At 65.5% G+C, this 26708-nt stretch overlaps 1 protein-coding gene and 1 pseudogene across 3 annotated transcripts; both read right to left on the bottom strand.

Annotated features, from left to right (window-relative positions):
• Positions 1 to 109: 109 nt before the first annotated feature.
• Positions 110 to 22230, bottom strand: RNF157 (ring finger protein 157). 3 transcript variants are annotated; one of them, XM_064522561.1, is made up of 20 exons: positions 21976 to 22212; positions 17729 to 17847; positions 15460 to 15548; positions 14596 to 14742; positions 14032 to 14149; positions 13568 to 13634; positions 13367 to 13410; positions 12822 to 12869; positions 12442 to 12513; positions 12063 to 12222; positions 11845 to 11957; positions 11215 to 11453; positions 10978 to 11086; positions 10501 to 10612; positions 10218 to 10402; positions 9953 to 10018; positions 9603 to 9651; positions 7295 to 7405; positions 3301 to 3341; positions 2425 to 2564 (listed from the first exon to the last, which is right to left on the bottom strand). In XM_064522561.1, exons 1-19 carry the CDS (start codon positions 22061 to 22063, stop codon positions 3301 to 3303), a joined length of 1977 nt encoding a protein of 658 aa, XP_064378631.1. In that variant the 5' UTR covers positions 22064 to 22212; the 3' UTR covers positions 2425 to 2564. The 3 variants fall into 3 exon arrangements, with proteins under 3 accessions (XP_064378629.1, XP_064378630.1, XP_064378631.1); XM_064522559.1 differs by lacking the exon at positions 3301 to 3341 and having other exon boundaries at positions 110 to 2564; positions 21976 to 22230; XM_064522560.1 differs by lacking the exons at positions 2425 to 2564; positions 3301 to 3341 and adding an exon at positions 110 to 408 and having other exon boundaries at positions 21976 to 22230.
• On the bottom strand, positions 3350 to 6141 carry LOC135330279 (uncharacterized; annotated as a pseudogene).
• Positions 22231 to 26708: the final 4478 nt, after the last annotated feature.

Here is a 26708-nt window from a genome sequence, read left to right as displayed (position 1 = left end):
GGGAGGTGCCGGGTGGAGAAGGGGTGAGAAGGGTTTCTGCCAGCCGAGCCCCTGGGACGCCAGCTCGCCCCACCGCCTTCACCGCTGAAAAACCACTCTGGACCCTTCGTCGACATAGGATACCCTTTATTAAACATACTCTTAAAATCCAAAACATGCTCAAAGCAAAGTCATAAGCAGCAATCTGGTTTCCTTTCTTACATCCCTGCCGGGTGGATCCCTGGAGCAAGGGGGCTAACCTGGGAGAGAGAAGGGCCGCTGCCTCTCATCCTGCTCCTTACACCCCACCGCTTCCTCTCTCGGCAGCTCCAGGTGGCCAAGTAAAGCTCTCTGGTGCTCCCCGTCCGCCGAGCAGGCGAAGGGGACGTCTCCCCAGCAGAAAGGAGGTGTGACTGCGGTGTGCGTTACCTGTGAGCAGTGAAAATGTCGTGGAAGCAGAATGCACCCGCCGGCCCGGCACACGCGGCGCTGAACCGCCGCTCTGCCCGGCTGATGCTGCGCGGTCCTTGGCTTGCACCAAGGAATTGCGTGAGCTTCCCAAGGGTGCTTTCCCTCTCCCCCCTGCAAACGTCCCTGCTGGGCCACCCTTGCACGGCCCCAGCCTTCCCGGGCAGCCTCATCCCGGCTCTCTTCATTGCCGCACGCTTGCCGGGCGGCAGGCGACCCCGCCGAGTCACCGGCACGCTCCCGCGCGGAGGTCAACCCGGAGACTGTGTCCAACGCGGGAGTCCGCTTGGTCACACAAGCCCATCATCCCGGCGACTCGGGGGGACTTGGGCCACCCCCGCTGCTGCCGGAGCAGCCCCTGCAGACTCGGGAGCGCGCAGCTCGGAGCGGCCGGGACCCCCGCCGCGCTCGAGGGAACCTCCTGAACAAGGACCTGCTTGTTCTCCCCGATCCCCTCCCGGCGGCCAGGAACACCAGCTCAGCGCGGTACCAGGTACCGGCCGCAGTGACCCCCGTGGGGAGGCCACGGGCCTGGAGAGGCCTCGTCGTCCCCGCGAGGAGCGAAGGACGTTGCCAGACACGCGTGGAGCATCATTTCCCCTCCCGTGCTGCAGCGGGGCAGAACAACTTTCCCAGCCCCGCTGCTGGATTTCACAGCTCAGCACAGCAGTGAAACCCCGAACAGAGAGAGCCCGGGAAGCCAAAGGTCTCCCAGTGCCTCGAAAGGCACCGTTTACCCCCCCCCCCCGGGCCAGGAAACCTGAGTCCGCGAGCTGCGAGCCGCGGGCTGCTCCGTCCCGGCACCAGGCTGGAGCAGGCTGCGGCCGTCCCCTTGCCGCGGAGCACGTGTCCCCCCCGTTCCTCCTGCTCGAGGACACTTCTGCTCCTCTCTCCCAGCAGCAGGTCCCATCAGACTGGAGGGCGGCTTGGAGACCTCAGCCTCCTCCAGCCCCTGGCTGCAGGGTCTCGGCAAGAAATTTGGGAACCGCAAAGCCTGCAAGAGACGTGGGTCCCACTCCCGAACGCCGAGGCCTGCAGAGGCCGTCGAGGACGAGGGGGGAGAGGAGCAGGGTGTCCGGCACCGATGGCAGCACCTGGAGGAGATGTGCCACGGAGGGAGCAGCCGTGCACTGCGCCTGCCGCAGCCTCGGCTCCAGAACATGCTAAATCGGGATCCTGAGGCTGATGCTCCCCAAACGGGCTTTTAAGGGACCCTCACGCTCTCCAGCTGCTCTGTGGGGGCTGCAGCGTGGCTCCCCCAAAGCCTCCCCTGCTCCGCTCTGCCTCAGCCCGTCCAAGGGACCCCCAAATCCCGGCGATCCGGGGCCGCGTCGCCACCCCATCCGCATCCCTGTCCTGTCGAGCAAAAACCCGCTTATGCCATCAGCCCGGCGCCGGGCGGAGAACGGAGGACGGACGACGAGAGGATGGAGAGATGGAGGGAGGGCGGGCAGGGAGGCAGCTCCCGCGGCCCCGTCCGCCCCCCTGCTACAAAGTGCTTCAGAGAGAGAAGGACCGAAACAGCGGGCTGGCGCTTTTGGCACTTGTTCCAGAGAGAGGGCCCAGCCCCGAGCGCCGCGCGCAGCAGGTCGGAAGACAGTGAGGTTACAGCAGCGATCGCCCGGGAGCAGCCCCGGGGAAAGCGAGCGGAGGAAGGAGCCGCCGGCCCCGGCCGCCTGCTTATTGCTCGGCTTTGGGGGCCGGGGGGCGGAGGGGAGGCGGATGGGGGCCGCGGGGGCCGAGGCAGGAGCGCTGTCTCCGGGGACTGCCCACGGCCTCGGCCCGCGACCCCCCGCGCTCGGCGCTGCCCCGCGAGCCCGGAGGGGAGAGCACGAGGCCGCGAGTCCTGCCGCCGCGACGGGCCCGGGCGGAGCGGGCCGGGGGCAGCGTCCGAGGTCACCGGTTTTTGGAAAATCACTATCGCTCCGGCCGAGGGAGGGCGGCGGCGGCGCCGGGGCTCCGGGTCCCCGCGTGGCGGGTGGAGGAGGAGGGCGAGGGCGGCGTTGGGGCCGCGGTGCCGCGCCGCCTCCGCGTCGTCCGCCTCGACGGTGCTGGTGGAGCGGCGGCGCCGGGGCTCTGCCGCGGGGGCCGGGCGTTGGTGGTGGCCGCCTCGAGGCCTGGGGGAGAGAAGGGGCCGGTGAGGGGCTGCGGCCTCGCTGCCAGCGGGAGCGCGGCGGAGCGGCGCCCGGCCGGAGCGGTTTTGGGGGACGAGCGGGGGCAGCTGGGCACCGGCCCCCCCCATCTCCGCGAGCTGGGGCCGATTCAGGCTCAAAGAGAGAAAAATGCCCCCTGAGCCCCAACCCAGCTCCCTTCCCTGCGGCATCCTAGCAGCGAGCATCGCGCTGGCCTGCCTGCGGGAAGGACACCCGAAAGCCCCAGGCTCCCACTCTGTGAAGGCGGAGGGTCCCCAAAAAGCAGCGGTTTCCAGGGAAAAAACCCTGGCTTTGAGGGGGGGGATGCAGCGGGGCCGCTCTACCCAGACACATCCAGTGGACGCAGCCCCCCTGCAGCGCCTGGCACCCCGCCGGAGCCCGAGCTGCTCCCAGGGCCCTGGGCATTGCAAGGTCCCCCCATCCCAAGCCCGCCGTGGGGCTGGAAGGGCCATACGGTTTTCCCGGGACTTAGGGGGAGCGCTCAGGCAAACGGCTCCGGTCGGACCCACAGCTCCGAGCGACGCACGCCGGGATTGGCACAACCTCCTTGGGAAGAGGGCACGGGAGCCCTGAGCGCGGTCCCTTACGTCCCCACCGCCAAATGCGGGGCCGGCCCGTGCCCGGCGCCCGTGGGGCCGAAGTCCCGACGAGGGGCACACGGAGGGACGCAGGGTCTGCGTGGGCTTCGCGGCGCTCCTACCTAGTCGTCGATGTTAATGGGGCAGGAGTCCGGCACCGCGGCTGCGTGGCGGGGAGAGACCAGAAGGCACATGGTGAGCACAGGAGAGGAAGCACTGCCACCGCTGCCACCAGGGTCTCGAGGCCGGCTCTCCCCTGCAGCCTCCCCACGCCAAGGGGATGGGGACGGGATGGGGACTGCCACCGGGTGATGCAGCGCCAGGTGGATGTCATGCGGGAATGGCCCTCGCTGCCCCTCCACGTCCCGCTTCGGTGGCCCCGTTGTGCCCTCCAGGGTTTAGCACCAAGGAAAACCCCGGCGCGAGGGCACGCGGGGTGGTGCTCGGCCTCCCACGCGCCTCTCCGTCTGCTGCCCTGGTCCAAGGGGGACTTCCAGCCTGGGTCAGGGTGATGGGCCCCGCTTGGGTTCTGCCTCCTGCCCCCCAAACACCGGGGGCTACATGGCTCCATTGGGAAGGGGGTGCACCCACGGACCGGGGTGGCTGCCCCCCAGCAAGCCTAACGCCGAGGCGGACCCCGAGCCCTGCCTGGACACCCCATGGGCCGGGCCGGGGTGGCTGAGGGGAAGCACGCCGGGGTTTTCAAAGAGGAAGCCAAAAAAAACCCCCCCAAACCCGCTGCCTGCTGATTTATGGAACGTGGCAGCTCCCGTTTCGGGTGGCTTTTCATCGCCAGCTCGCGCCGAGGAGCGAGGCAAGTCAAGGCTGCGGATCCTGGAGGGGATGGGTAACTAGACAGGACCACACACAAACGCACAGAAACCCCGCGAAGAGCCTGCTATGGCCCGTCACTCTAGTGCCACAGCGCCTCGGTGCAGAGACTGAGATTAGTCCTTGGAGGGGTCACAAGGAGCAAGTCACCGGGAGGCTCCAGGCTGGGACATGCACACGCTCCTCGTCTCCCTTTTGGGCCAGGACAGCCCCATCCGAAGCCCTTCGAAGGCAGAGCCCCCCTGCCTTTCGGGGGGAGTGATCTTTTTTTTTAAGCTGTCATTAAAATAGCACGTGGCCCCAAAGTAAAAATCCACATCGTTCTTGCCTGTCCACGGATATAGTTACATCCGAATCTGCAAAACAAACGCGCCGAGCTCAGGGCTGGCAGGGCAACACCAGCCACGAGTGGCCACGGGAAATCTTCCACGTTTGCCGAACCTGGGATGCTGACAGCGAGCTCCAGCCGGTGCGAAGGAGCACAGTCAGCCGGCACGGGGGAGCTGCCTTTGCCCTTTCCCTGAAACCTCTGTGCTAACACCCATTTTCGGTGCGTTTAAACCAGCCCTGCAGCCAACCAGGCGGAGCTCAAAATCCAGCACCGCCAACACAAATATTAAGCGCCCTCAAATCACATCCCTTGCAAAACCAGCAGAGCCCAAACGGCTGCTGCGTCCTGACTAAATGCACCCGGGGAGACTTGGTCTGGGCAGACGGCAGCGAGAAGCAGCTTGGTGCAGGGCGAGGAAGGAGCTGCCCAAGTCTAAGGAGCAAAAGCAACGTGGCGAAACACCGGTTGCAGCCAGGAAAGACCCACAGCACTGGTTTCCATTCACCCTGCGTGCATCGAGCTGGGCAGGCGGCTACAGTGGGAGGTTTTCCCACCGCCTCTGTAGCACACCAGGCCCAGAGCTTTCTGTCTCCCTCGAGGCATTTCCCTGCCTCGTCCGTGATCCGTCCCTGAGCTCCAGCCCGGCACCAGGATGGCTGGGACCACGGGGCAGGAGGCGACGTGGCTGGGTTTGGGACTGAGACGAGCCCCGGTGAGCTGGCACGGGGGCTGAGCTTTTGGGGATCCCCAGGACCCACGAGGGGTGGAGGGGGCTGGCCCAGGGTGGGGGCTACACTGAGACAAGCTCAAAGGGGGGGGGATGCAGGTGAGCTACAGCCTGATGCATCCTGCTCTGCTTCGCGCCGCTTTCCTCTGCCCTCCAAGCCCAGCACCAGCAGCACCTTCCCCTCTCCAAGCACGGGGCGGCTGCAGGAGGAGACGCCGAGAGCCCGGTGCCGGCCAGGATGCTCCTCCGCGCACAAGGCAGCGCGGTGCCGCGGTCAAAGGGCCCACGAGCAGCAAAGGCACCGACCGCGTGGGCAAAGGCTGGAAACGGCTCTGCCTGGCCCCGTGGCAGTGTCCTTTACTCGCTCCAGGCGGGGGGCAAGGACCAAGGCCATCGCGGTCCCCGGGGCAGAGCAAAGCAGGATTCAGCCTCATGCCGCCACTGTGCTGGGGCTGTTTCGGGAGCAAAGCTGCCTTTGCCTTGTCCCCCCTGTGGCCACCACCAAGCGGGACACGGTCTAGCACGGCTCGGGAATGGAAAGGGTCCCCGCGCAGCCCCTGCGGCCAAGCCGGGCGCCCTGGTCTCAGCACCCGCCTGCGCCGGGGCTTTGAACCCGGCTGCCGGCGTTGAACGGTGGGAAGCAGCGACCGGGCGTTCGCGGCAGGTTCCCGTTCCCCCGCAAGCGTCTCGCTGCGTTTCTCCGGAGCAGAAACCGCGAGGAGCAGGACAGCCGGGAAGCGCGAAGGGCGGCGGGAGGGAAAGCTTTCGCGGAGGAGAAGGGATGGCAAGAAAGGACCTTCCCCCCCAGCCACGTCCCCCCCATCTTGGCTCTCCAGCACCGGCCACGTTTGCAGAGCCGGTACCTGCCACAGATGTTGCAGCAAGGAGCAAGGCAGGGGCAGAGTTGCTCTCAGCTTGCCCACAAAAGTATCGGCACAGGCAGCACGTGAGCCCCGGCTCGCTGCCGAGGGCTGCGCCCGGCTTTTCTCTTTCTGGCTTAAAAAGCGGCTGCTTGGTGCCACTGGGCTGAGGGAGACGAGCCGGGGGGCTGCGCAGGGGCTCCCGGCCCTTACGTCACCGATACATTTGTCACCTCGCAGCAACTCGGAGGGGACGCAAGCAGGGCTGGGAAACCGTGCTGGCACAGAGCGAACATGAACTTCCGCAGGGACAGGGGAGCCGGGGGGGAGAGAGGTGAGGAGAAAGGAGGGATGGGCATGGGGAGGGAGGAAACAGAGAGAGATGGAAGAGGGGAACAAAAGGCATGAAGAAATGGAGGAGGGGGATGAACCCCTAGGGCTCTGCTAGAGCTAAAGTGCCGAGACCCACGGCGCGGCCGGCCACGGGGGCTGGTCCACGGCAGGCGGTGGGAAGCGGCCCCTGCACAAGGGCCGGCTCTGTGCGGGATGTGGCTCGCAAAGGCTGCGATGCCGGTGCTGGTCCTGGCCCACCGCGGGGCTGCCGGGTGGGAGACGGCACCGCGGCGCCGGCCCTGATAACTTGAGCATCACCTTGCAGCAAGTGCATGGTTGAACGGTGTGGGGCTCACATCCCGACCCAAAACGCAGCTAAACCACCAGCATGGGCTAAGGCTGTGCCACCCGACAGCCGTCGCGGGGAGGCCTGGTGCCCGTGTCTAAGCCCTCGCTCAGGTCTCCTCTTAGAGGAGCTGCCAAGACTCCCACCAAACCTGCCTCGGGCTCCGGCCGCGGTGCTCAGATCCGCGGGGATTGAGCCAGGAGCCTCACTGACGCTGAAGCAACCGGGCACGTGACAGCGTGCGGGTTCCCAGCACGTCCCTCCCAAGCAAATCCACGCTCTCCATGCCCTGCGCCCTGTCCTGCCCATGGCTGCAGCACTGCGTCCCCCGCTCCAGGGACACCTAGATAGGCCTGGCCTAAAGACCGCGGTCTCAGCAGACACCTGGCTAAGGGACCAATCTCTCCATCCAAGCTAGGCTGCAACTCCTCCCTAGCCGAAGCAAACCCATCGGGCATCACGGCTGGGACAGGACATCTTGACCTACTGCTGCCGGATGGTTTCACGCCTGGTGGACAGCCCTGGGGTGGGAGGGATGGTGGGACGGCGGTGGGGATGGTGATGAGGATGGATGGTGGGACAGTGGTGGGAGGGGAAGGGGGGGGATCAGGAGGGCAGAGGGTGACGTAGGGAAGAGCAAAAACTCCCCCCCCAAGCCCGAGTTCATGTTCAGCAGGCAGCCACTCACCAGGTAAGCAGGCCTCAGAGCACAGTTTATTGTCCAGCGCTTTCACGTGTGCGATGGCCACGTCATTGTTATTGTCACACCTCAGACCGAGGAAAGCGCCTGTCCTCTGGCCTGCAAGGGAGTTAACGCAGTTAGAGCGCGCCGGGCCGCGGCTTGGCTTTGCGGTTGTACAGGCAGTGGTAGGAGTGCAGGGGATTTTCTGGGTCTTCTCCTTCCCCCTTCCCTCCCCACCCCTTTCAAAACAGGTTAAAGAGATGAAAATGAGGTGTCCAAAACCGGGGAATCGAGAAGGTGAAGAGCGGACAACAAGGTTGGGCTTGGCGCGCGGACACGGTCCAAGCTGCTCCTTTCCTTGCGCCGGCCGTGCCAGAGGGCAGCGAAACGGAGCCGGGAACCAGCCGTCGCGCAGGGAAAAGGCAGCTAAGAGGTGCTGGGGGAAGCTAAGGAAAGCAGCCTGTGCCAGGACTCTTCCCAACATTTCATCTTCTGGTGCCTCTGGTCCAGATAAGACATCTGCAACGACCAGGACGTGGACGTGGGAACCTGCAGAGCCCGGGGCGGCACCTCGCGTGCCGCAGCGCTCGAAGGAGCACGGCGCTCTCCCAGCCCCTGCCTTGGATTTTAACCAGCCCTTCCCCAAGGCAGGGCCAAGCGGAGGGTCTGCAGCCGGTCCGGGGTCCGTAAGAGGCCGAGGCGGCTCTCGTCACCTCCCCGAGTGCCGGCGGCACAGCGAGCCCCTCCGGCGCTGTCGGCGGGGACGTGACAGCCGCGGCAATGCTGGGAGGGGGCAGCAACCAAAGGCGAGTACAAAACAAGCCGTAGCCAAGCTTTGCATGGGGCTGGGGTTGATCTGGGGGGAGGAATGACAGGGTTGTTGATGGCGAGTAAGATCTGCTTCTTAGCGTGACCTAAGTCAGTAGCTCAGCACCGAGGATTTTTTACGTGCATCTATTTGATGCGAGAGACTAAACTTCAGGAGAGATGCTCAGCACCAGGCTGAGCAGGCCCAGGATCACTTCCCAAGGAGAGACCGTCCTGCTCCCGGGTGTTAGAGCTGGAAACTTTTCACAACAGATTTATCTGCTGGTGTCTGACGCAGCAGGATGGCGACGGACCCAGAGTTCGGTTTCAGCACCCCACTGAGGAAGGACGGTTTGGGCCCTCGGGGGTGCCAATGCCCGTCGTTAACAACTTTTCTTTGCACCCCACTTTCCACTTTTCAGTCTCATCCTGAGCAAAAAACTACCCACAGGGCAGAGACTATTTTTGCCCATGAAAACACAACGCCAGGGCACGGTGCAGACGGGCTCTTGCTTTCCAGATTGGCTGAAGGATGGGGGGGGGGGGGGGGGAAGCTTTGGTTTATTTTTGCTAGCCAGAAACATGCAACCACGGAACTGGGGAGACTGGGAGCCTCCCTACCTTCCCCCAAGAGGTCCAAGCTGGGAGGTGGCCGATGGCCTGGGGGTGACCAGGTCTTTCCATGGCTCTTTGAGGTGCATGGGAAGGCTGAGAGGAGCCCTCAACGTGCATATGGTGACTTGCTAAACCACGTTGAGGACAGGCAAAAAAATTAATAGAACAGCCTAAAGGGACTGGTCTTGTGACCCTTTCCTAGAGAAACCACGGCAGATTGGGATATTGAAGGGAGAGATTTTCAAAGATGCAGAGGGAGATCTTGGAAGGGTAAAAAAAATAATGAGGAGCCTCTTGCTCGTTTGGACCTTTGGAAATGCCTCTGGCCATAAGCAGAAAGCAGCAGCCCGACAGACAGCCGTGGTCGCCCTTGCTGCCCGGACCCCTCCTGCCTGCCCGCGGCCGCTGCTCGCCGAGCACAGCCAGCCTGGTGCGGTTAGCCCGTCCCACACGCTCTGGGGCACCATGTGTCCCCTGTCTCCTGCGGCTGCTTCCCTGGAGAGACGCTCCCAGCTCAGGAGGCCTCAGGCGATCTGCACCATGCTGCTCCTCTCCCCCCCGGGAAGGCGGATGCCGGGGGCAGCTCGCGTGCCCGCGCCGGGGCTGGCCGGGGTCCCCGCGGCCGGCTGGCTTTGCCCCAGCCCCGCGAGCCTTCAGCGGGGCGGGGCGGATGCTTTCCCAGCCCCGGGTGCTCCCGAGGTGGCCAGCGCTGCCCGGAGATGGCCGCAAGGACCCCGCGGAGCTGGGGACGACCCGACGTCTGCCCTCGCTCCCCGTGCTTTCGGAGGAGATGGTCTAACCTCGTGGTTCGCCCCCGCCCTGCCCGTGCGCGCGGCTGCCCGGTGGTGGCACCGAACCGGAGAGGAAGGGACAACGATCTGGGGCCTTTTACCGTCTTCCTGCGTGGGAGAGGCATCCTCGTCCTCCAGCACGTCGTTGCCCTGTGGCGAGAAGCAGCGAGTGTGAGCAGCTCCGAGACCGAAGCATCCCAGCCCGGCATTTCCCCAGGTTCCCCCGGAGGAGCTGCCACTCACTCCAGCCCAGCAAAATGAGCCGGCACACAGCATCGCTGGCCACCGTAGGGGACAGCCCCGTTGCCCCGTTTCCCTTCGGGAAGCATCCCAGCACGGGGCGGTGGGCTGCCCAAGCCAGGGGACGCGGCGCCCCGGAGCCGGGGTGGTGACCGCAGAGCCCAGCCCCGAGCACCGCGGCTCCGGCCAGCTGCCAGCGCCCGGTCCTCACCTCGGCATCGCGCTCCTCGGCCGAGATGCTGACGAAGTTTATGTCCGGGGACTCCACAGGCGTCGACTGCGGGAGGAAGGTGGGAAAGTAGCGGAATAAATAAATAAATAAATAAACCAACCAGGTGCTGGCAGATTTGGAGGAGAAATTATGTCCCTAGAGGAACCCCCCCGCTGGTGGCCTGCCCTGGGGTGCAATGGGTGCTGCAAACGTCCTCTCCCACCCCGGGGCCCAGCCGGGGCGACGGCGGCCGAGCCAGCCCTACCTCTTCTTCGGAGGCCACGGTGCTGGCCTCCGCCGGCGAGGGGAGCATGTCGCCCTCCTCCTCCGTGCCGGGAGCGATGTAGGAGCCGGACATGGAGGAGACGGTGTCGGTGCTGATCTGCGAGTGCTGGCTCTGGGAGGAGGCCATGGACATGACGGACTGAGCCAGGCTGCTGCTGACGGGGTCTGGGGGGAGAGCAGGGGCTGAGTCGGGGGGACACGGCGCCCTCCGGGCCGCGGGAGACCCGGGGCCGGCCCCGAAGCGCGGCGGCACCCAGCCGTACCTTCTGGAGACGAGATGGTGGAGGAGAGCGGGGTGCCGGTGCACGAGGACTGGTCGATGGCTCCCGACGAGGACAAGGTGAGGTTCTCGCTCTCTGGAGTCACACCGCATTCCTGCGGGAAGATCCCACGTGCCGGAGAGAAAAGGTCGTTGCGAGGAGGACGGGATGGGGTGTATTAGCCGGGGTGGAGGAAGGCAGAGACCTTGGGGACTGCACCCACCAGCCACGCAACCGTGGCGGCTCCATCTCCCTCTCCTTTCCCCATCCACACTTGGGTGAGGATGCCCAGGAGCAGAAAACCCAACTAGACTGCAGGGCTGAGAAAACCTTTCCCAAACCAGCACCCCAACCCGCGTCTTGGCTCATCACCAGCTCATTTTGGAGGGCAAATACCACCTCCAGTGGTGCACACGGGGCCTTTCACTGCCTTACAGCATGGCCCAGGGAGAGCCAGGGCAGGAGCTGCTGGACGCTCACCTCCTCGTGCGGAGCCGGAGATTTCCTCGGGACAATCCTGATCTCCGACTCGGTGCAGGACTTCTCGTCGTCCTCTTCGGGCAGGACGGAGGAGGTCTGGGAGATGGACCTAGGCGGGAGGCAAAGCAGAGGGCTTCACCAGATGCCAGGAGGCACTGGTGACCCCCCAGGACACCTGGGCCCAGCCCGTGCCTTCCTGACCTCCCCGCCAGCAGGGACGGCAGCGCCGGTACTCACTTGGAGAGGCTCTTCTTCAGCTTGAGCCCCTGGCTGCCGCAGTCGGAGAGGCGCTCGAGGGGCGAGAGGGCCCGCAGGGGAGGCAGGTGGCTCTCGCTGCCGTAGGAGGGCAGCGTCCCCGCGCCACGGCCGTCCCCCAGGACGCGGAGCGGCCGGGTGGCCGGCGAGGGCGTCAGCGGCCCGTTGAGGGCCTCCAGCAAGGACACCACCTCGTAGCCCGGAGGGATGTTCTCCGACGACTGGTGAGAGCAGGAGACGGGGGTGAGCGTCCCCCCCCGTCACTTCGCTGCCGCCCCTGCCCTGCTCCCAGCAGCACCGGCATGTGCCCTTGAGAAACAGCCCCAGGAGAAGCCAAAAGCAGAGGGTGGACAACCTCCTTGCTCACGGGAGAGCCCCGAGCCAGGTCTTCCACGGTCTTTGCTGGTCACAGCCTGGAAAACCCCCACTCTCCCCCTGCCCAGGGCACATTTTTCCTTTTTTATCCTAATGAACTTGCGTAACATCCGTCACGTGGCTGCCCGCGGGGTGGAAGGTGGCCCCAAGTCCCACGCAAGCCCTGAAGCCACCCGTGCTGCAGCCAGGTCACCCGTGGCCGGGGCTGGGGTGGGACGAGCTCCGCGCGGCACTGACCGAGTGCTCCTCCGAGTCGGAGGTCTGTGAGGCGATGATGGGGTTGAAGCTGGTGGGAGACAGGGGGCCCAGCTTTTTCCTCATGGCTCGGATTTGAAGCAAGGCTCGGAAAGCTGCGAGACGGGGAACAGCGGAGGGAGCGAGCCGTGAAAACCCTGGCTCGCGCCTCGAAACGGAGATTTAACCGCCCCGAACGCCGCCGCGCGCCCGGGCCTTACGCAGGCGGCAGATGGGGCAGTTGTTGGCCTGGTAGCGCAGGGTGTCCGCGCACGTGTTGCAGAGGCAGAGGTGGCGGCAGGGCAGGATGAGGGTGTCGCGGACGTCCGAGAGGCAGACGACGCACTCGGCGCTGTTGTCGCTCACCTCGTCCTCGGCGACCTGCCCGGCGGCGAGAGGCGAGGACGCGCTCAGCGGCCGGCCCCCCTCGGGGTCCCCAGCCCCCGGGGCACGGACAGCCCTGCGATCCCCCCACCGATGCCCGAGACCTCTCCGCAGGGTGCCGTTTGCCTTGCTGCTTTTTCCCTCGCTCCCAAAACCCTGGCACGCCGTCCCTGCCCAGGGACCCCGGCGCTCCCCGCGGAGGGACGCGGCCGGTACCTTGGCGTCCTGCGTGTTGTACTTGTTCTCGATGCCGTAGATCTCCTGGAGCAGGTAGCTCACGCCGTCCACCTGCAAGCGGCAGCGGGGCGGGCTGAGCGGCGGGGCACCGGCCCCGGGCTGCCCAGACGCCCGGAGAGGGAGGCAGAGGCAGGGGCAAAGCAGGCAGCTGCCTCCAGGGAGGCTGCGGGGCCCATCCGGAGCGTGCGATGGGCACCCGCTGCTCCAGCAGCCCCAAAGCCCCTCTCCACCCTCCCCGGCGGCGATGCCCCAGGCCGTAGCCGTCGCCTGCCCTGGCCCCTGCTTCATTTGCCACCCCAGGGCTGGGGTCGGTCCCGCTGCCCCCCGCGAGGAGCCCGGGGCCGGCCGGCCGCACTCACCACTTGTTTCTGCTTGAGGGGCTTCACGCAGAAGGTGCCGTCGGCGTGCTGCGGGGAGGAAAGCACCCAAGTGAGCACCCGCCGCCGGGGCTGGCCCGGCTCCCCAGGGCCTGAGCACCCCGACCCGGGGCCTGCGTGGGGCCAGGGCAAGCCCGGGGGCCACCACGCTGTGCGCTGTGCGCTGGCACCGGCCCGTCCTGGAGCAATTGCAACCCCTGTCTTGCGGTCCAAGCGTTCAAGCAGCCGATTTCCCAGCGATGCCCAGCTTTTCCCGGCACCCCGTTAGGCAGGTAGGGGCTGGGATGTCGCCCTGCCAGGGCACACGGTGCAAAGGCATCTCTCGCTTGGTCAGACACTTCTTAGACTAGCAGAGAAAGCGTTGAGACCATAAGCCTCAAAACCGGGTGCCTAAAAATCAAGGACTTTGGGGATATTCCCAAAAGGCAGCAGAGTTTTGGGAGCTGCCCAAAATAGCCCAGGCCAAGCAGTGCCTGAGTCCGGAAGGGAAACCAGCAGTACCGGGGAGGCCCTGGGCCAGCGCTTACCTTCTCGAAGGTCGCCAGCAGCACGTGACAGTGGCCAATGTGCTCTGCAAGACACGAAGAGGCGGGCAGGGCTCAGGGGAAGGGCAGACCGGCGCCCCGGGGCCAGAGCGTGAAGGAGCGTGAAGCCAGCCAAGGCAGCGCTGGAAAAAGCCAGCCCAGCAAGGAAGAGAGACCTCCCCTCTCTCCCAGCCTTGCCCTTACCATCTCCTTCATCCACCACGGCATGCACCACCATGGGATACACCTCCCGGTCCAGGTCGAAACCCAGCTAGAGAGAGGCAGAAGGAATCGGTTATTTGGAAGAAGCAACAAAAGAGGATTTACCCCACATGCAAAACCAGCCAGCTCTCATCCGCTGGGCTGCTGTGCCCAAGCCCAGAAGCTCTCCTGGGCTGCTGGACACGCCAGGCAGAGCACTGCCCTGTGGGGCGGTCCCATGGCAAGGAGCTTCCACTTCCCACCTCTACCCACCAGCTCCACATTTTAGGAGCATTTCCACCACCACTTTGAACCTCCGGCAGGTTCCTTCCACCTCATCCCACGCTTAGGGACAGGGCTCTGGTACCGGGTCACCACCACCGACGGACTCTGACACCTTCTCCCCGCCGGCGGCAGACCCCATGCCTGCGACGGGAGGGCTCGCGTGCCGGCGCGGCCGGGCGTACCTCCTCCTCCGCCCACTCCGAGGGGTCCACGGTGTGCGAGGGCATGCAGAACTGCTGGCACACCCCCCGCTTGTAGTGCACCGTCTCCGACTGCAAGCTGTTGTCCTTGGGGATGTAGCTGCTCGTCGGAGAGAAGACAAGGTTAGCGGCTCCTGGACCACCTCTCCGTGTTTCAGTCCTGCTCTCCGTCCCCAGCTCATGGAGACGCCGGGAAGACGGGAGCAACTTGAGTCCCTTCCCTCCTGGCTGCTTCCCGGGGGCGACCGAGGCAAGAAGTGCCTATGAGGCAGTAAATCAATCCACGGTCCTCCTGAGACACCCAACATGTGACCAAAGGGCCTAATGCAACCTTGCATCAACCTCACAGCGAAAGGGATGGGGGGAATGATTTCACCTGACCCCAGCTCCAACATGGAGACAAGAGGGAGCAAGATGGGAATGGGAAAGAGGCAGCTTCGGACGTGGAGGGACGAGGGACCGCGGCTGCCCCTCAGCGATGGGCAGAGCCCGAGGTCTGGGAGCTGGGGGGGTGTCCCCCCCTCCACACGGGCTGGGTGTCCTCACCTCGCCACGCCGTTCTGGAACTCCTCGCTCGCCTGGTAGTAGATGGTTATGGCCACGCGGGCGTCCGTGTCGAAGGTGAACTCCACGTTGTAGTGCACCTTCGCCTTGCTGACCTCTTCCCCCGGGGTCTTCACCTCCTCCGAGCACCTGGGGAGCAGCAGGGGTTGGCGACCGAGCATCCCTCGGGGGCACCGCCGAGCAGCAGAGCCTCGAGCAGCCACACTGAGGCCCGATGCCACCAGGGCAACCTGTCCCCAGCGCGCCGCGGTCCCCGGCGAGGAGCAGCCCGGGAAAGATGGGCTCTGACTGGCGCCGAGGAGGTGCTGGCCCCTCTGCAGACACCTCGAGGCCAGCACCGTCATTGCTCTCGCAGTGAATAAAAGCCACCAGCCACCACTGTGCTGGTGGGAAGATGCTTTACAAAACACCTCCCGGCACCCCTGGGGCTTGCAGCGGGGGAAACTGAGGCACGGCACGAGGGACCGGCTTGCTCAAGGTCAAGTCTGCAGCCTGAGGAGCGCGGCAGGCAGATTTCAGCCGTAATCCTGAGCCTTCCTCCCTCAGCCGCAATCCCTCATCCTCCCTCGAATAAAGCCCTTGGAAAGGGCTGGGGGAGGACCAGAAAGTAAATCACTTCAAAGGCAGCGTTAAGCTCCGTTTAATCCTGCCGGTCTCGAGAGCCGATGGAGAGCACACAGAAACCGTCGCCTTTGTGCGCCGGCGCGGCCGGCCCACGCGGGAGAGGGGATCGTGCACGCAAGGAGCATCCCCACGCTCGCCTCCTCTCCTCGCCGGCATTTAGGGTCACATCGGCCCTCGGGGGTGAACCAGCCCCTCACCCCGGCCCCGGGGCGCCCGACTCACTTGACGAGGCGCAGGGTGTCTTTGCGGATGTTGATTAAGCTCCTGAGGGTCTTCACGGGTTCCTGAGGAGGTGGAGCAGCGTAAGGGAACTAGGACGAGAGAGAGACACCGGTGAGGACGGGCACCGGGGCGCCGCAGCCTCGCCGGCAAAGCCGCCCAGCCCCATACGAGCCGGCAGAGAAGCCCCGGCCCAGGCAGCGCCGCAAGCCGACACGCTGGGCAAATCCACGCAGAAGAGCAGGCTCTCCCCTACCGGCCGCATCCCCGAAAACCACCACGCACAGCTTAAATTGCACAAGGGTCCCCCCCCCCCCAAATCTGCCCCTCTCAAATGGTCACAGCTGCTGGGGGCTTTAGGGCTCACACCTGCAAGCGCCGCGCTAGAGCTGGACAAGCGCTGTCCTGGTTTTTTTGCATGGGAGCAGAGCTGCCCCGCGATGCCGCGAGGGGGTATTTGAAGGAAGGAAAAAAAAATTGGAAAAAAAAAATTGGGAAAAAAAAAAAAGAAGCAGCCTAACAAAAGGGATGAGGCCGCAGGAGCTGGGCACATCCCCGCTCCGATGGCAGGTTGCTCCGTGAGCCGGCACGGAGAGGAAAAACGGGCAGAAAACACGCTGCCGGGAGCATCGGCCCCATCCCTCGCTGCCCGGGGCCGGCGCGGCCAGCCGCTAACGCCGGGTATTTTTAGACTGCTGATGCAGCAGGAGAGCTGACGGGCGAGGCCGGGGAGGGAGGGCGAAGTCCGTCCTCCGCCCGGCAGCGAGGAAACGGATGTGAGTTTTGCTGTTTTCTCCCTCCGATGGACGGCGTGTGGGTTGCGGGGGGGTCTCCGGCAGCCCCGCCGTCCCCCGCAGGCAGCGACCACCAACGCTAGGTGCAAGGGAAAGGCCAGCGGCTTCGCCCCAAGGTGACCGTGTCCCTGCCGGGGTGGCCGCGGCCACTGAGGGGGGCGGCCGGGCAGGGGGACCGGGCTCCCACGGAAGCCAAAGCAGCTTGGACTCAAATCCCACTTTGCAGGGGGGAATAAGAAACCTAACCAGGTTGCCCACAGCGTTTTGCTCCTTCCCCGCCGTCCCCAGCCGGGGACGAAGCTCCGGGAGGGCTCGGGGATGGCGAGACCCCCCCGGACCCGCTTCGCAGCCCCCTCGGGGGCCTTTCGCCGAATTTGGGGGCAGCCGCCAGCCGCAGGAAGGCAGCGGCCGTTGGGCCGGGCAAAATGAGGAAGCTCCGCAGGCAAATCTCTTCTCGCCGCAACCGTTCTGCTGCCACCGTTGTCACCAGCTGTCACTGCCGGGCTCCTGCACACCCACGTGCGGACTGTTTTTGTTTGGTTCGGAGGTTTTTTTTTTCCTAATTGAAATTTTTGCGAGCCAGATTCGCACATCAAAAAGGGGCTATTCGGAGAACTTTTTCCGTCTGCCCAATATAGACGAGGCTGAGAAACAACAGAAAAAAACCCTTCGTTGCAACCGCTAGGCATTTAAGAACGCTATAGGTGTGTGCTTATAGCTATATTTGGTCTGGGCAGGCTTCTGGTAAGGTCAAAGCAGGAAAAAAAAGAAAAGAAAAAAAAAACCACTAAAAAAATATTTCTCTGGGTTTTGTACGAGCCCAGCCAGGCTGGTGTCTGGCAGGAGGGAAAAATCAGCTTTGCTACAGGGATGCGGGGAACCCCGGCGTCGCCGTGGGCTCGCTGTGCATCCCGGCCGGGTGACGGGCGCAGGAGCAGCTTCCCGGCTCCTTCGCCCCTTCCCGGACGGCGGGTGCCGCCTGCCTCCCCGCACCGCTGCAAACCCGCGTTCGGGCACGTTTCCCGCGTGGGGACGAGGTGCCCCGGGGCTCGCGGCCGCCACTGGCATCACACGCGGCACAGCCGCTCCTCGAGTAACCGCATCCCGATGTGCCCGCGGCCAGGAAGAAAAGCGCTGCAGGCAGCGGGATGGGGGAGAGACAGCACAGGCGAAGCAGGCGCCAGCCACGGAGACAGAAAGCGGCCGAGTTTGAACCCCACCGATCATGTCAAAGCACCAGAGCTCAGCGGGGAGATTCGCGGTGACTCCCCAGCCCGAGTTTAGCACCCGGAGCCCCACAGCAAGACGCGCTGCGGCAAGAGCCCAACCCTCATATTAGACATCAGAGAATCCCCTCAGCCCCCTCTCCTTCGCGCTTCACCCACACGCTCCCCCGAGCTTTCGGGAGAGTCCAGACCGAGCTCAGCCCTATTGCCGGGGGCAGCTCGCTGGGGGCGGCCCCGCGGCGCGGTCCCTACCACCACGGGGCGGGTGCCCAGGAAGTTGAGGTCGCTGTTCTCGCCGAAGAGGTAGCCCTCGGGGTGCGTCGAGTCGAACTTCTCGCCTCCCATGATGAAGTGGTTGGCGAAGTAGCTCCCTAGAACGAGAACACAGGTATGGCGTGAGCGGAGAGGCGAGGAAGAGGGGGAGGACGGGAGCGGGCGAAGGCACCGATGGTGGCAGGCTCCAAAAAGCCGTGTGGGGACAGGGACGGGGACACCGCGCAGCCAGCACGGCCGCGGAGCAGCAGCACCTGGCCCACAACGTCCTCCAGGGCCGGGACGGACCATCTGTGGCCAGGCACCACCTCCACAGCGGCCTCCCTGGCTCCCGGCAGCCGCCTCCGGGAAGCTGGGCAAAGCACAGCTGAACTGAGTTCTGCCCGTTCTCAGCCGCTGCCCATCCAGCCTTCTCGGCTTGGACCCACCTAAAGAAGGCAGGTCTCCCTAACGGGGACCGGGGCAGAGCCCCCAAACACACTCGTGCTCCAAGACGAGAGCACCAGTAGCTCAAAGTCACTGCACAAATATTAATACCACGGGGGAAACCCCCCCAGACCAGCAACGCCGGGGGTCTGCAGACCAAAGGAGCTCAAGGCGCTGAGTCGCAGCTCCGTATCCCCGGCTAACCGCCCCCGTCCTGCATCCGCCCATCCCCGTCCCGCATCCGCCCATCCCCGTCCTGCATCCGCCCATCAGGAGCGGACAGGGCTTGGACCACGGAGGGACTTTTCCCCCCCGTGAGCGTCGCTATTTCTCCTCGAGATCATCGTTCCCCCGTCGAGGTCAAACGCAGACGACCTCCCTGGCCCGTCCCCGCTCGTCCATATTGCAGCAGCTGCTTCCCAGGACCGAAGCCTGAGGTTGCAGGTGGCTCCCAGCAGCCGCAACGGCTGCCCAGGGCTGGATCAGGCCTTATTACTGCGTTGCAAAACCAAAACCGAGCCCAAAGCGCAGAGACGGGCGGGAGGAGGATCTGGGGCCAGCGGAGCCGGGCGCTGTGACCTGGAGCCTGCCCAGCGCGGGAGCGAGGATGCTGCGCGCCGCGGAGGAAAACTCGACCATCAATTATTGATGCCTGCTGCTTTCTGGTCCCATTTTCCACGTACATAATTTATGGGCAGCTCCTCGGGGAAGGAGGCAGCCACCTGAAAAAGCCCAACAGCAAACTGCCTCCAGAGCCGCCTCCGTCGGCGGCACGGCCGCGGCAAGCCGAGCGGTCCAGGGCTCTGCCAGGGATGGACTTTGGCCAAGAGGGGGAGATTGAAAAAGCAAGTGGTAAAATATTCGGAGAAAACCCTCCCAGGCACCAGGGAGACGCTGGAAAATGGAGCGTGGGTTCACAGCGATGGCCCCAGCCCTCCGCAAGGGCTCCAGCCCCTGCTGGGTGCACTCAGGACCCTCCGCGGAGCAGCATCCCAGGCCTCTCCGCATGGGTGCTGCGAGCACCCCGGGGTGCTGCTGGCTCCCGGCTGTGCATCACCCACAGGCCACGGCTCCAGCCCTGCGGCTCGTGGCCGGGGATCCGGGAGCACAGGGCCGGCGGGATGAGGGAAAAGCCCTCTTCGGCGACCGGCTTTCTCTTCCAGGCTGATTGTAATTCCTCAGCCAGCCCCTGCGCCAGAGGCTCGCGAGCCTGTCAAGGACGGTTAAATCACCGAGGCAAAGCCAGGATTTAATGAGATCTGAAACTTCAGAGGCCTGAAAAGCATGCGGGAAACGCCGCGAACGAGGGCAACGGAGCCTGCTGCTTCGGAGCGGCAATAAGCCCAGCTCACCCGATGCTCCCTGCAAACCAACGCGAGCCCTGCGCGCCCGGCAGCTCCAGCCCCGGCACGGTCACGCAGCCTCCGGCTCCGGGATGTCAGAGCCTGGATGAGGCTTTCGGTGCCGGCAGCGGTCACAGCCTCCCTCTCCAAAGCAGCTAAAATAGAAAGGCTTATTTGCAGCCTGTGTGCAAGCTTACGGCTAAATTGCTCCCTGCTCATCCCAGCCTGCGAGGGAGCACGTGGCTCTGCACTTACGCGGGCAGCGGCTGCCCCGAGCCGGCGGCCCCGGCGCTGGTGCAGGGACCCAGCGGCAGTGGGTCCTCCCTGCCCGTCTCCCCTCTCCCAGGAAACGGGGTCCGGGAAAATCCCTCCTCCTAAATAGAGTGGCCGACACGCCGAGAAGGTGGCGGGTGCTTCTCCGGCCTGAGGCTCCTGCCCTTCCCCAGTGGAGCGGCCCAAAGCCACCCGCGAGGCAGCGCGCTGCGGCTTATTTAATTTAGTGCTATAACGCAGGCGGCAGCGGGAAGGTGAGAGCAGAGCCCTGCGCATCGTCTCCCCGCGATCCGTCCTTTCCACGGCGAGACGCAGCCAGCTGCGGAGCCAGACCCCGGGCGAGGAGCTGCTGCGTCTCCGCAGGCGGCAGCGCTCCCCGACCGGCTGCTCCTCTGCCCTATGGCCCTTTCCTGGGCCGCGTTTGCAGATCTGCTGCCTGTTTCCAAGCCGTGTTTAAGGACGAGAAGCGTCACCGTCGCAAAAGACTCGGCTCAACTGCCCGGCACGTCCTCCCCCTTCCTCCCTCTGGGCTGCCGACAACGCCGAGAGCAAATCCCCCGCGAGATTAAAAGCGAAAGAGCTGTAATCTCTCGTGGCCGCCGGCTTGCACCCGTCTCGGGACAGATGGCCACGGGGCTCCTACGGCTGCTGCAGTGCCTGGGACCTCCGGGCCTCTCCCCAAGGACCCCGGGAACCCGGGCAGCAGCGGGACCGGCCTCCCCAGCTCTGCCCAGACCCTCGCCTGGGACAAGCCCACCAAAAAACACCCCCGAAAGCAGGCGCTACCCGACAGCCTGGTGCTCTCCACCAGCTGTGATGAGTTTGGAAGTGCTCAGCTGAGCCAACCCACTATCCCAGACAATTCATGCCAAGGTGATGGAGCAGGACACAGTGCAGCAGCAGCCTCCGCCTCCTGTGCTCGGATATTTCAAGGCGGCCCAAATTAAACACACGCTCGCTGGCCTGCCTCCACCTGGGAGCAAGGCAAACCTTTCCCAGGGGATTTCCACCTCTGCCCGCGCAGCGGTGGGAGCGGCGCTGCCTCGCTGCATCCCAGGCGGAGAGCAAAGCCCGCGGGTGGGTTAGGCCGGCTTCGCCGGGCATCGGCGACCTGCCGTCCCCACCGGTGAGGACGGGCCCTCGCCCCACCGCTCGCCATTTCGGTGACCCCGCCGCCCCCCGGCCCTGCCTGGAGGGACGGGGCCAGACCCAAGGCCGAGGCAGATGTTTTGGCAGACCAGTTCCAGCTGTGCTCCCTGCTTCCAGAGGAAAAGAAAAGCGCCAAGCACATCTCTTCAGGACACAGTCTGCATTGGCAGTAATTCTTCCTAAGGAGGTCTTTATTCGTAATTAGCAAGTAATTTGTCACAGCGCTAACGATCCCAGTGTTTACCTTATCCTATTAGCTACCAAAATAGTTACCTATTAATATCACTCAGTGCCGCAAGGATCCTGTGGCGATCCCTGCACGCACGCAGGGCGCTTTCAGGCATCATCCGCAGATAGGAATGTTTTTGCGGCTCTGAAGCACTCCCCACCCAAGGAGCCGAGCTCGGTCACCCTCCCCGGCGCGACCCCCTCGGACGCCCGACCGACCCGGCCCTTTGCAGGGAAAACCGAGGCACGGAAGGGAGGGACCGATTTTCCAAGGTCACGCACAAGGTTTGAGACAGGGCCGGAGCCGGAAAGCCATCGCTGCCGCGTCTCGAGGCAGAGCTGTGGCAGCGAGGGGAAATCTCCGCAGCAGGCAGAGGAGCTGCGGCGGCCCTGGCGAGGGGGATGCCCTCCGCTCCCTCCCGAGCCCCTCTCCCTCGTCCTCCCGGGAATTTAAACCGAGGCTTTCCCAAATACCGGGCGCCCTAACACCGAGCTGCAAAGGGAGCATCAGCGAGGCACCGCACGCTGCAGAACATAGTTATAAAAAATAACGCAATTAAAGTAGCAAACAACTCAGGCAAGTTGAGGAGCCCGGGGCGGGGCGGGGGGGGGGGGCAGGAGGCCCCAGCACCGCGGCACGGAGCCCCGCCTGGCCCCGGGGGGACCCCGCCGGGCTGCGCGGCGCCCGGGGCTCGGAGCATCCCTCCCCGCCGCGGCCCCAGCCCCGGCCCCGGGGGGGGGGACCCGGCCCGGCCCCGGCGGCGGCCCCCCGACGGCAGCCCGAGCCCGCCCGGCGGCGGCGCGTACCGGATTTCGGCGGGTACCGGTAGACGGAATTGGCGGGGATGTCCACCTCCTCCACCCCTGCGTTTTGCCGGCTGGTCAGCGCCCCCATGGCCGGGCGGCCGCTCAGCGGGCGGGATGCGGCGGGGCGCCCTCCCGGCCGGGACCGCGACCGCCACCGGGACCGCGGCCGGGGCCGGCGCTGGCGGCGGCCCCCGCCCGCAGCATCCTCCGCGCTGCGCCGCGCCGCGCCGGGCGCCGCCTCCGCGCTAGCGCCGGGGCTGCGCCAATGCGGGGCCGGGGCCGCCCCCGCCGCGCCCCGCCCCGCCCCGCCTCGGCCCGGGGGGGCCGCGGTACCGGGGCGGGAGGGGGAGCGGCTGCCCGGTCCCCACCAGCAGCCTCCTGTCCCCAGCATCCACCCCCCTGTCCCCATGTCACCCACCTGCCCCCCACCTACCCCCCCGGTGTCACCTACCTGCCCCCAACACCACCTATCTATTCCCCCCCCCCCCCGGTGTCACCTACCTGCCCCTAACACCACCTATCTATTCCCCCCCCCCCGGTGTCACCTACCTGCCCCTAACACCACCTATCTATTCCCCCCCCCCCGGTGTCACCTACCTGCCCCCAACACCACCTATCTATTCCCCCCCCCCCCCGGTGTCACCTACCTGCCCCCAACACCACCTATCTATTCCCCCCCCCCCGGTGTCACCTACCTGCCCCCAACACCACCTATCTATTCCCCCCCCCCCCGGTGTCACCTACCTGCCCCTAACACCACCTATCTATTCCCCCCCCCCCCGGTGTCACCTACCTGCCCCCAACACCACCTATCTATTCCCCCCCCCCCCGGTGTCACCTACCTGCCCCCAACACCACCTATCTATTCCCCCCCCCCCGGTGTCACCTACCTGCCCCTAACACCACCTATCTATTCCCCCCCCCCCGGTGTCACCTACCTGCCCCCAGCACCACCTATCTATTCCCCCCCCCCGGTGTCACCTACCTGCCCCCAACACCACCTATCTATTCCCCCCCCCGCGGTGTCACCTACCTGCCCCTAACACCACCTATCTATTCCCCCCCCCCCGGTGTCACCTACCTGCCCCCAACACCACCTATCTATTCCCCCCCCCCCCGGTGTCCCCTACCTGCCCCCAACACCACCTATCTATTCCCCCCCCCCCGGTGTCACCTACCTGCCCCCAGCACCACCTATCTATTCCCCCCCCCCGGTGTCACCTACCTGCCCCCAACACCACCTATCTATTCCCCCCCCCCGGTGTCACCTACCTGCCCCCAACACCACCTATCTATTCCCCCCCCCCGGTGTCCCCTACCCGCCCCTAACACCACCTATCTATTCCCCCCCCCCCCGGTGTCACCTACCTGCCCCTAACACCACCTATCTATTCCCCCCCCCCGGTGTCACCTACCTGCCCCTAACACCACCTATCTATTCCCCCCCCCGGTGTCACCTACCTGCCCCCAACACCACCTATCTATTCCACCCCCCCCGGTGTCACCTACCTGCCCCCAACACCACCTATCTATTCCCCCCCCCCCGGTGTCACCTACCTGCCCCTAACACCACCTATCTATTCCCCCCCCCGGTGTCACCTACCTGTCCCCAACACCACCTATCTATTCCCCCTCCCCGGTGTCACCTACCTGTCCCCAACACCACCTATCTATTCCCCCCCCCCGGTGTCACCTACCTGTCCCCAACACCACCTATCTATTCCCCCCCCCGGTGTCCCCTACCTGCCCCTAACACCACCTATCTATTCCCCCCCCCCGGTGTCACCTACCTGCCCCTAACACCACCTATCTATTCCCCCCCCCCGGTGTCCCCTACCCGCCCCTAACACCACCTATCTATTCCCCCCTCCCCCGGTGTCACCTACCTGCCCCTAACACCACCTATCTATTCCCCCCCCCCGGTGTCACCTACCTGCCCCTAACACCACCTATCTATTCCCCCCCCCCGGTGTCACCTACCTGCCCCTAACACCACCTATCTATTCCCCCCCCCCGGTGTCACCTACCTGCCCCCAACACCACCTATCTATTCCCCCCCCCCCCGGTGTCACCTACCTGCCCCCAACACCACCTATCTATTCCCCCCCCCCGGTGTCACCTACCTGCCCCTGACACCACCTATCTATTCCCCCCCCCCGGTGTCACCTACCTGCCCCCAACACCACCTATCTATTCCCCCCCCCCCGGTGTCACCTACCTGCCCCCAACACCACCTATCTATTCCCCCCCCCCCGGTGTCACCTACCTGCCCCCAACACCACCTATCTATTCCCCCCCCCCCGGTGTCACCTACCTGCCCCCAGCACCACCTATCTATTCCCCCCCCCCCGGTGTCACCTACCTGCCCCCAACACCACCTATCTATTCCCCCCCCCCCGGTGTCACCTACCTGCCCCTAACACCACCTATCTATTCCCCCCCCCCCGGTGTCACCTACCTGTCCCCAACACCACCTATCTATTCCCCCCCCCCGGTGTCACCTACCTGTCCCCAACACCACCTATCTATTCCCCCCCCCCGGTGTCACCTACCTGCCCCCAACACCACCTATCTATTCCCCCCCCCCGGTGTCACCTACCTGCCCCTAACACCACCTATCTATTCCCCCCCCCCGGTGTCACCTACCTGCCCCTAACACCACCTATCTATTCCCCCCCCCCGGTGTCACCTACCTGCCCCTAACACCACCTATCTATTCCCCCCCCCCGGTGTCCCCTACCTGCCCCCAGCACCACCTATCTATTCCCCCCCCCGGTGTCACCTACCTGCCCCCAGCACCACCTATCTATTCCCCCCCCCCCGGTGTCACCTACCTGCCCCCAGCACCACCTATCTATTCCCCCCCCCCGGTGTCACCTACCTGCCCCTAACACCACCTATCTATTCCCCCCCCCCGGTGTCCCCTACCTGCCCCCAGCACCACCTATCTATTCCCCCCCCCGGTGTCACCTACCTGCCCCCAGCACCACCTATCTATTCCCCCCCCCGGTGTCACCTACCTGCCCCTAACACCACCTATCTATTCCCCCCCCCCCCGGTGTCACCTACCCGCCCCTAACACCACCTATCTATTCCCCCCCCCGGTGTCACCTACCTGCCCCTAACACCACCTATCTATTCCTCCCCCCCCGGTGTCACCTACCCGCCCCACCTATCTATTCCCCCCCCCGGTGTCACCTACCTGCCCCTAACACCACCTATCTATTCCCCCCCCCGGTGTCCCCTACCTGCCCCTAACACCACCTATCTATTCCCCCCCCCGGTGTCACCTACCTGCCCCTAACACCACCTATCTATTCCCCCCCCCCGGTGTCCCCTACCTGCCCCTAACACCACCTATCTATTCCCCCCCCCGGTGTCACCTACCTGCCCCTAACACCACCTATCTATTCCCCCCCCCCCCGGTGTCACCTACCTGCCCCTAACACCACCTATCTATTCCCCCCCCCGGTGTCACCTACCTGCCCCTAACACCACCTATCTATTCCTCCCCCCCCGGTGTCACCTACCCGCCCCACCTATCTATTCCCCCCCCCGGTGTCACCTACCTGCCCCTAACACCACCTATCTATTCCCCCCCCCGGTGTCACCTACCTGCCCCTAACACCACCTATCTATTCCTCCCCCCCCGGTGTCACCTACCCGCCCCACCTATCTATTCCCCCCCCCGGTGTCACCTACCTGTCCCCAACACCACCTATCTATTCCCCCCCCCGGTGTCACCTACCTGCCCCTAACACCACCTATCTATTCCCCCCCCCCGGTGTCACCTACCTGCCCCCAACACCACCTATCTATTCCCCCCCCCCGGTGTCACCTACCTGCCCCTAACACCACCTATCTATTCCCCCCCCCGGTGTCACCTACCTGCCCCCGGCACCACCTATCTATTCCCCCCCCCCCGTGTCACCTACCTGCCCCTAACACCACCTATCTATTCCCCCCCCCGGTGTCCCCTACCCGCCCCCGCACCACCAGTCTCCCCCCAGCTGGTAGCACGGGGGCTATAAACACCGGGGCAGGGGGTGCGGAGGGGCTGCCCGGCCGCGCGGGCGGTGAGCGAGGCCCTGGCCGGGCTCCTTCCCTCCGCGCCCCCCCGCCGAGCCCCGGGCCGTCCCAGCCCGCAGCGGCGCTCCGGGGAGCCGCTGCTCGGCCCCGAGCGACTTCGGCCGCGGGTGCACCCGGAGGCAGCGCCTCTCCTCAGCGGCACGCGGCGGCCTGCGGCGCTTTAGCGGGGCCGGTAACGCGGTTACGCCGCGCGGAGCCGCCCGGCAGCCGTGGCCCGCGGGGGCCTTGGCCTTCCAGCCGTGCGGTGCCGCGGCGGCTCGCGGGGGGGCCGTGCCGGGGGGGCTTCGCCAGGCGCTGCGGCTGCGGAGGCAGCTTCGGGGGGGGCCGCGCTGGGGAGCCAGGGAGGAGGCTTCACCGCTTTCCAGCCCCCAGCACCCCCGCGGGGCCGCCGAATCCCGGACCCTGGGAGCCGCCCGCTCCGAGGCGACTGTCCCCGCTCGCGGCCTATCAATCCCGTCCGTTTTTACGCCGCCCATTTGCAAAGTCCCCGGTTTATTCGGTTGGGTTTTACCGCCGCTTTCCTCTCGTTAATTAAACGCTTCCCGGCGCCAGCGGCTGTCGCGGGGCGGCGCGGAGGGCCGCGGCGGGGAGGAGAGCTCCGCTCCGGGCTCCCACCGGTTGGCGAAAGCAGTGACTCACCAGCA

The sequence above is a fragment of the Dromaius novaehollandiae genome, chromosome 18 (genome assembly GCF_036370855.1).
Source record: "Dromaius novaehollandiae isolate bDroNov1 chromosome 18, bDroNov1.hap1, whole genome shotgun sequence".
In the NCBI taxonomy this organism is placed as follows: Eukaryota; Metazoa; Chordata; class Aves; order Casuariiformes; family Dromaiidae; genus Dromaius; species Dromaius novaehollandiae.
The sequence above is the reverse complement of the archived record's forward strand: the minus strand, read 5'-3'. Positions and strand labels throughout refer to the sequence as shown.

What these genes read in the sequence shown, in the direction of transcription:
- RNF157 (XM_064522559.1), bottom strand. Translation starts at nt 22,063, where the DNA reads ATGGGGGCGCTGACCAGCCGGCAAAACGCAGGGGTGGAGGAGGTGGAC. An exon ending in TGGGCACCCGCCCCGTGGTG is followed by an intron (nt 15,549 to 17,728) that starts GTAGGGACCGCG and finishes CTCTCGTCCTAG; the next exon opens with TTCCCTTACGCTGCTCCACC. An exon ending in TGCTGGCGACCTTCGAGAAG is followed by an intron (nt 12,870 to 13,366) that starts GTAAGCGCTGGC and finishes TCCTCCCCGCAG; the next exon opens with CACGCCGACGGCACCTTCTG.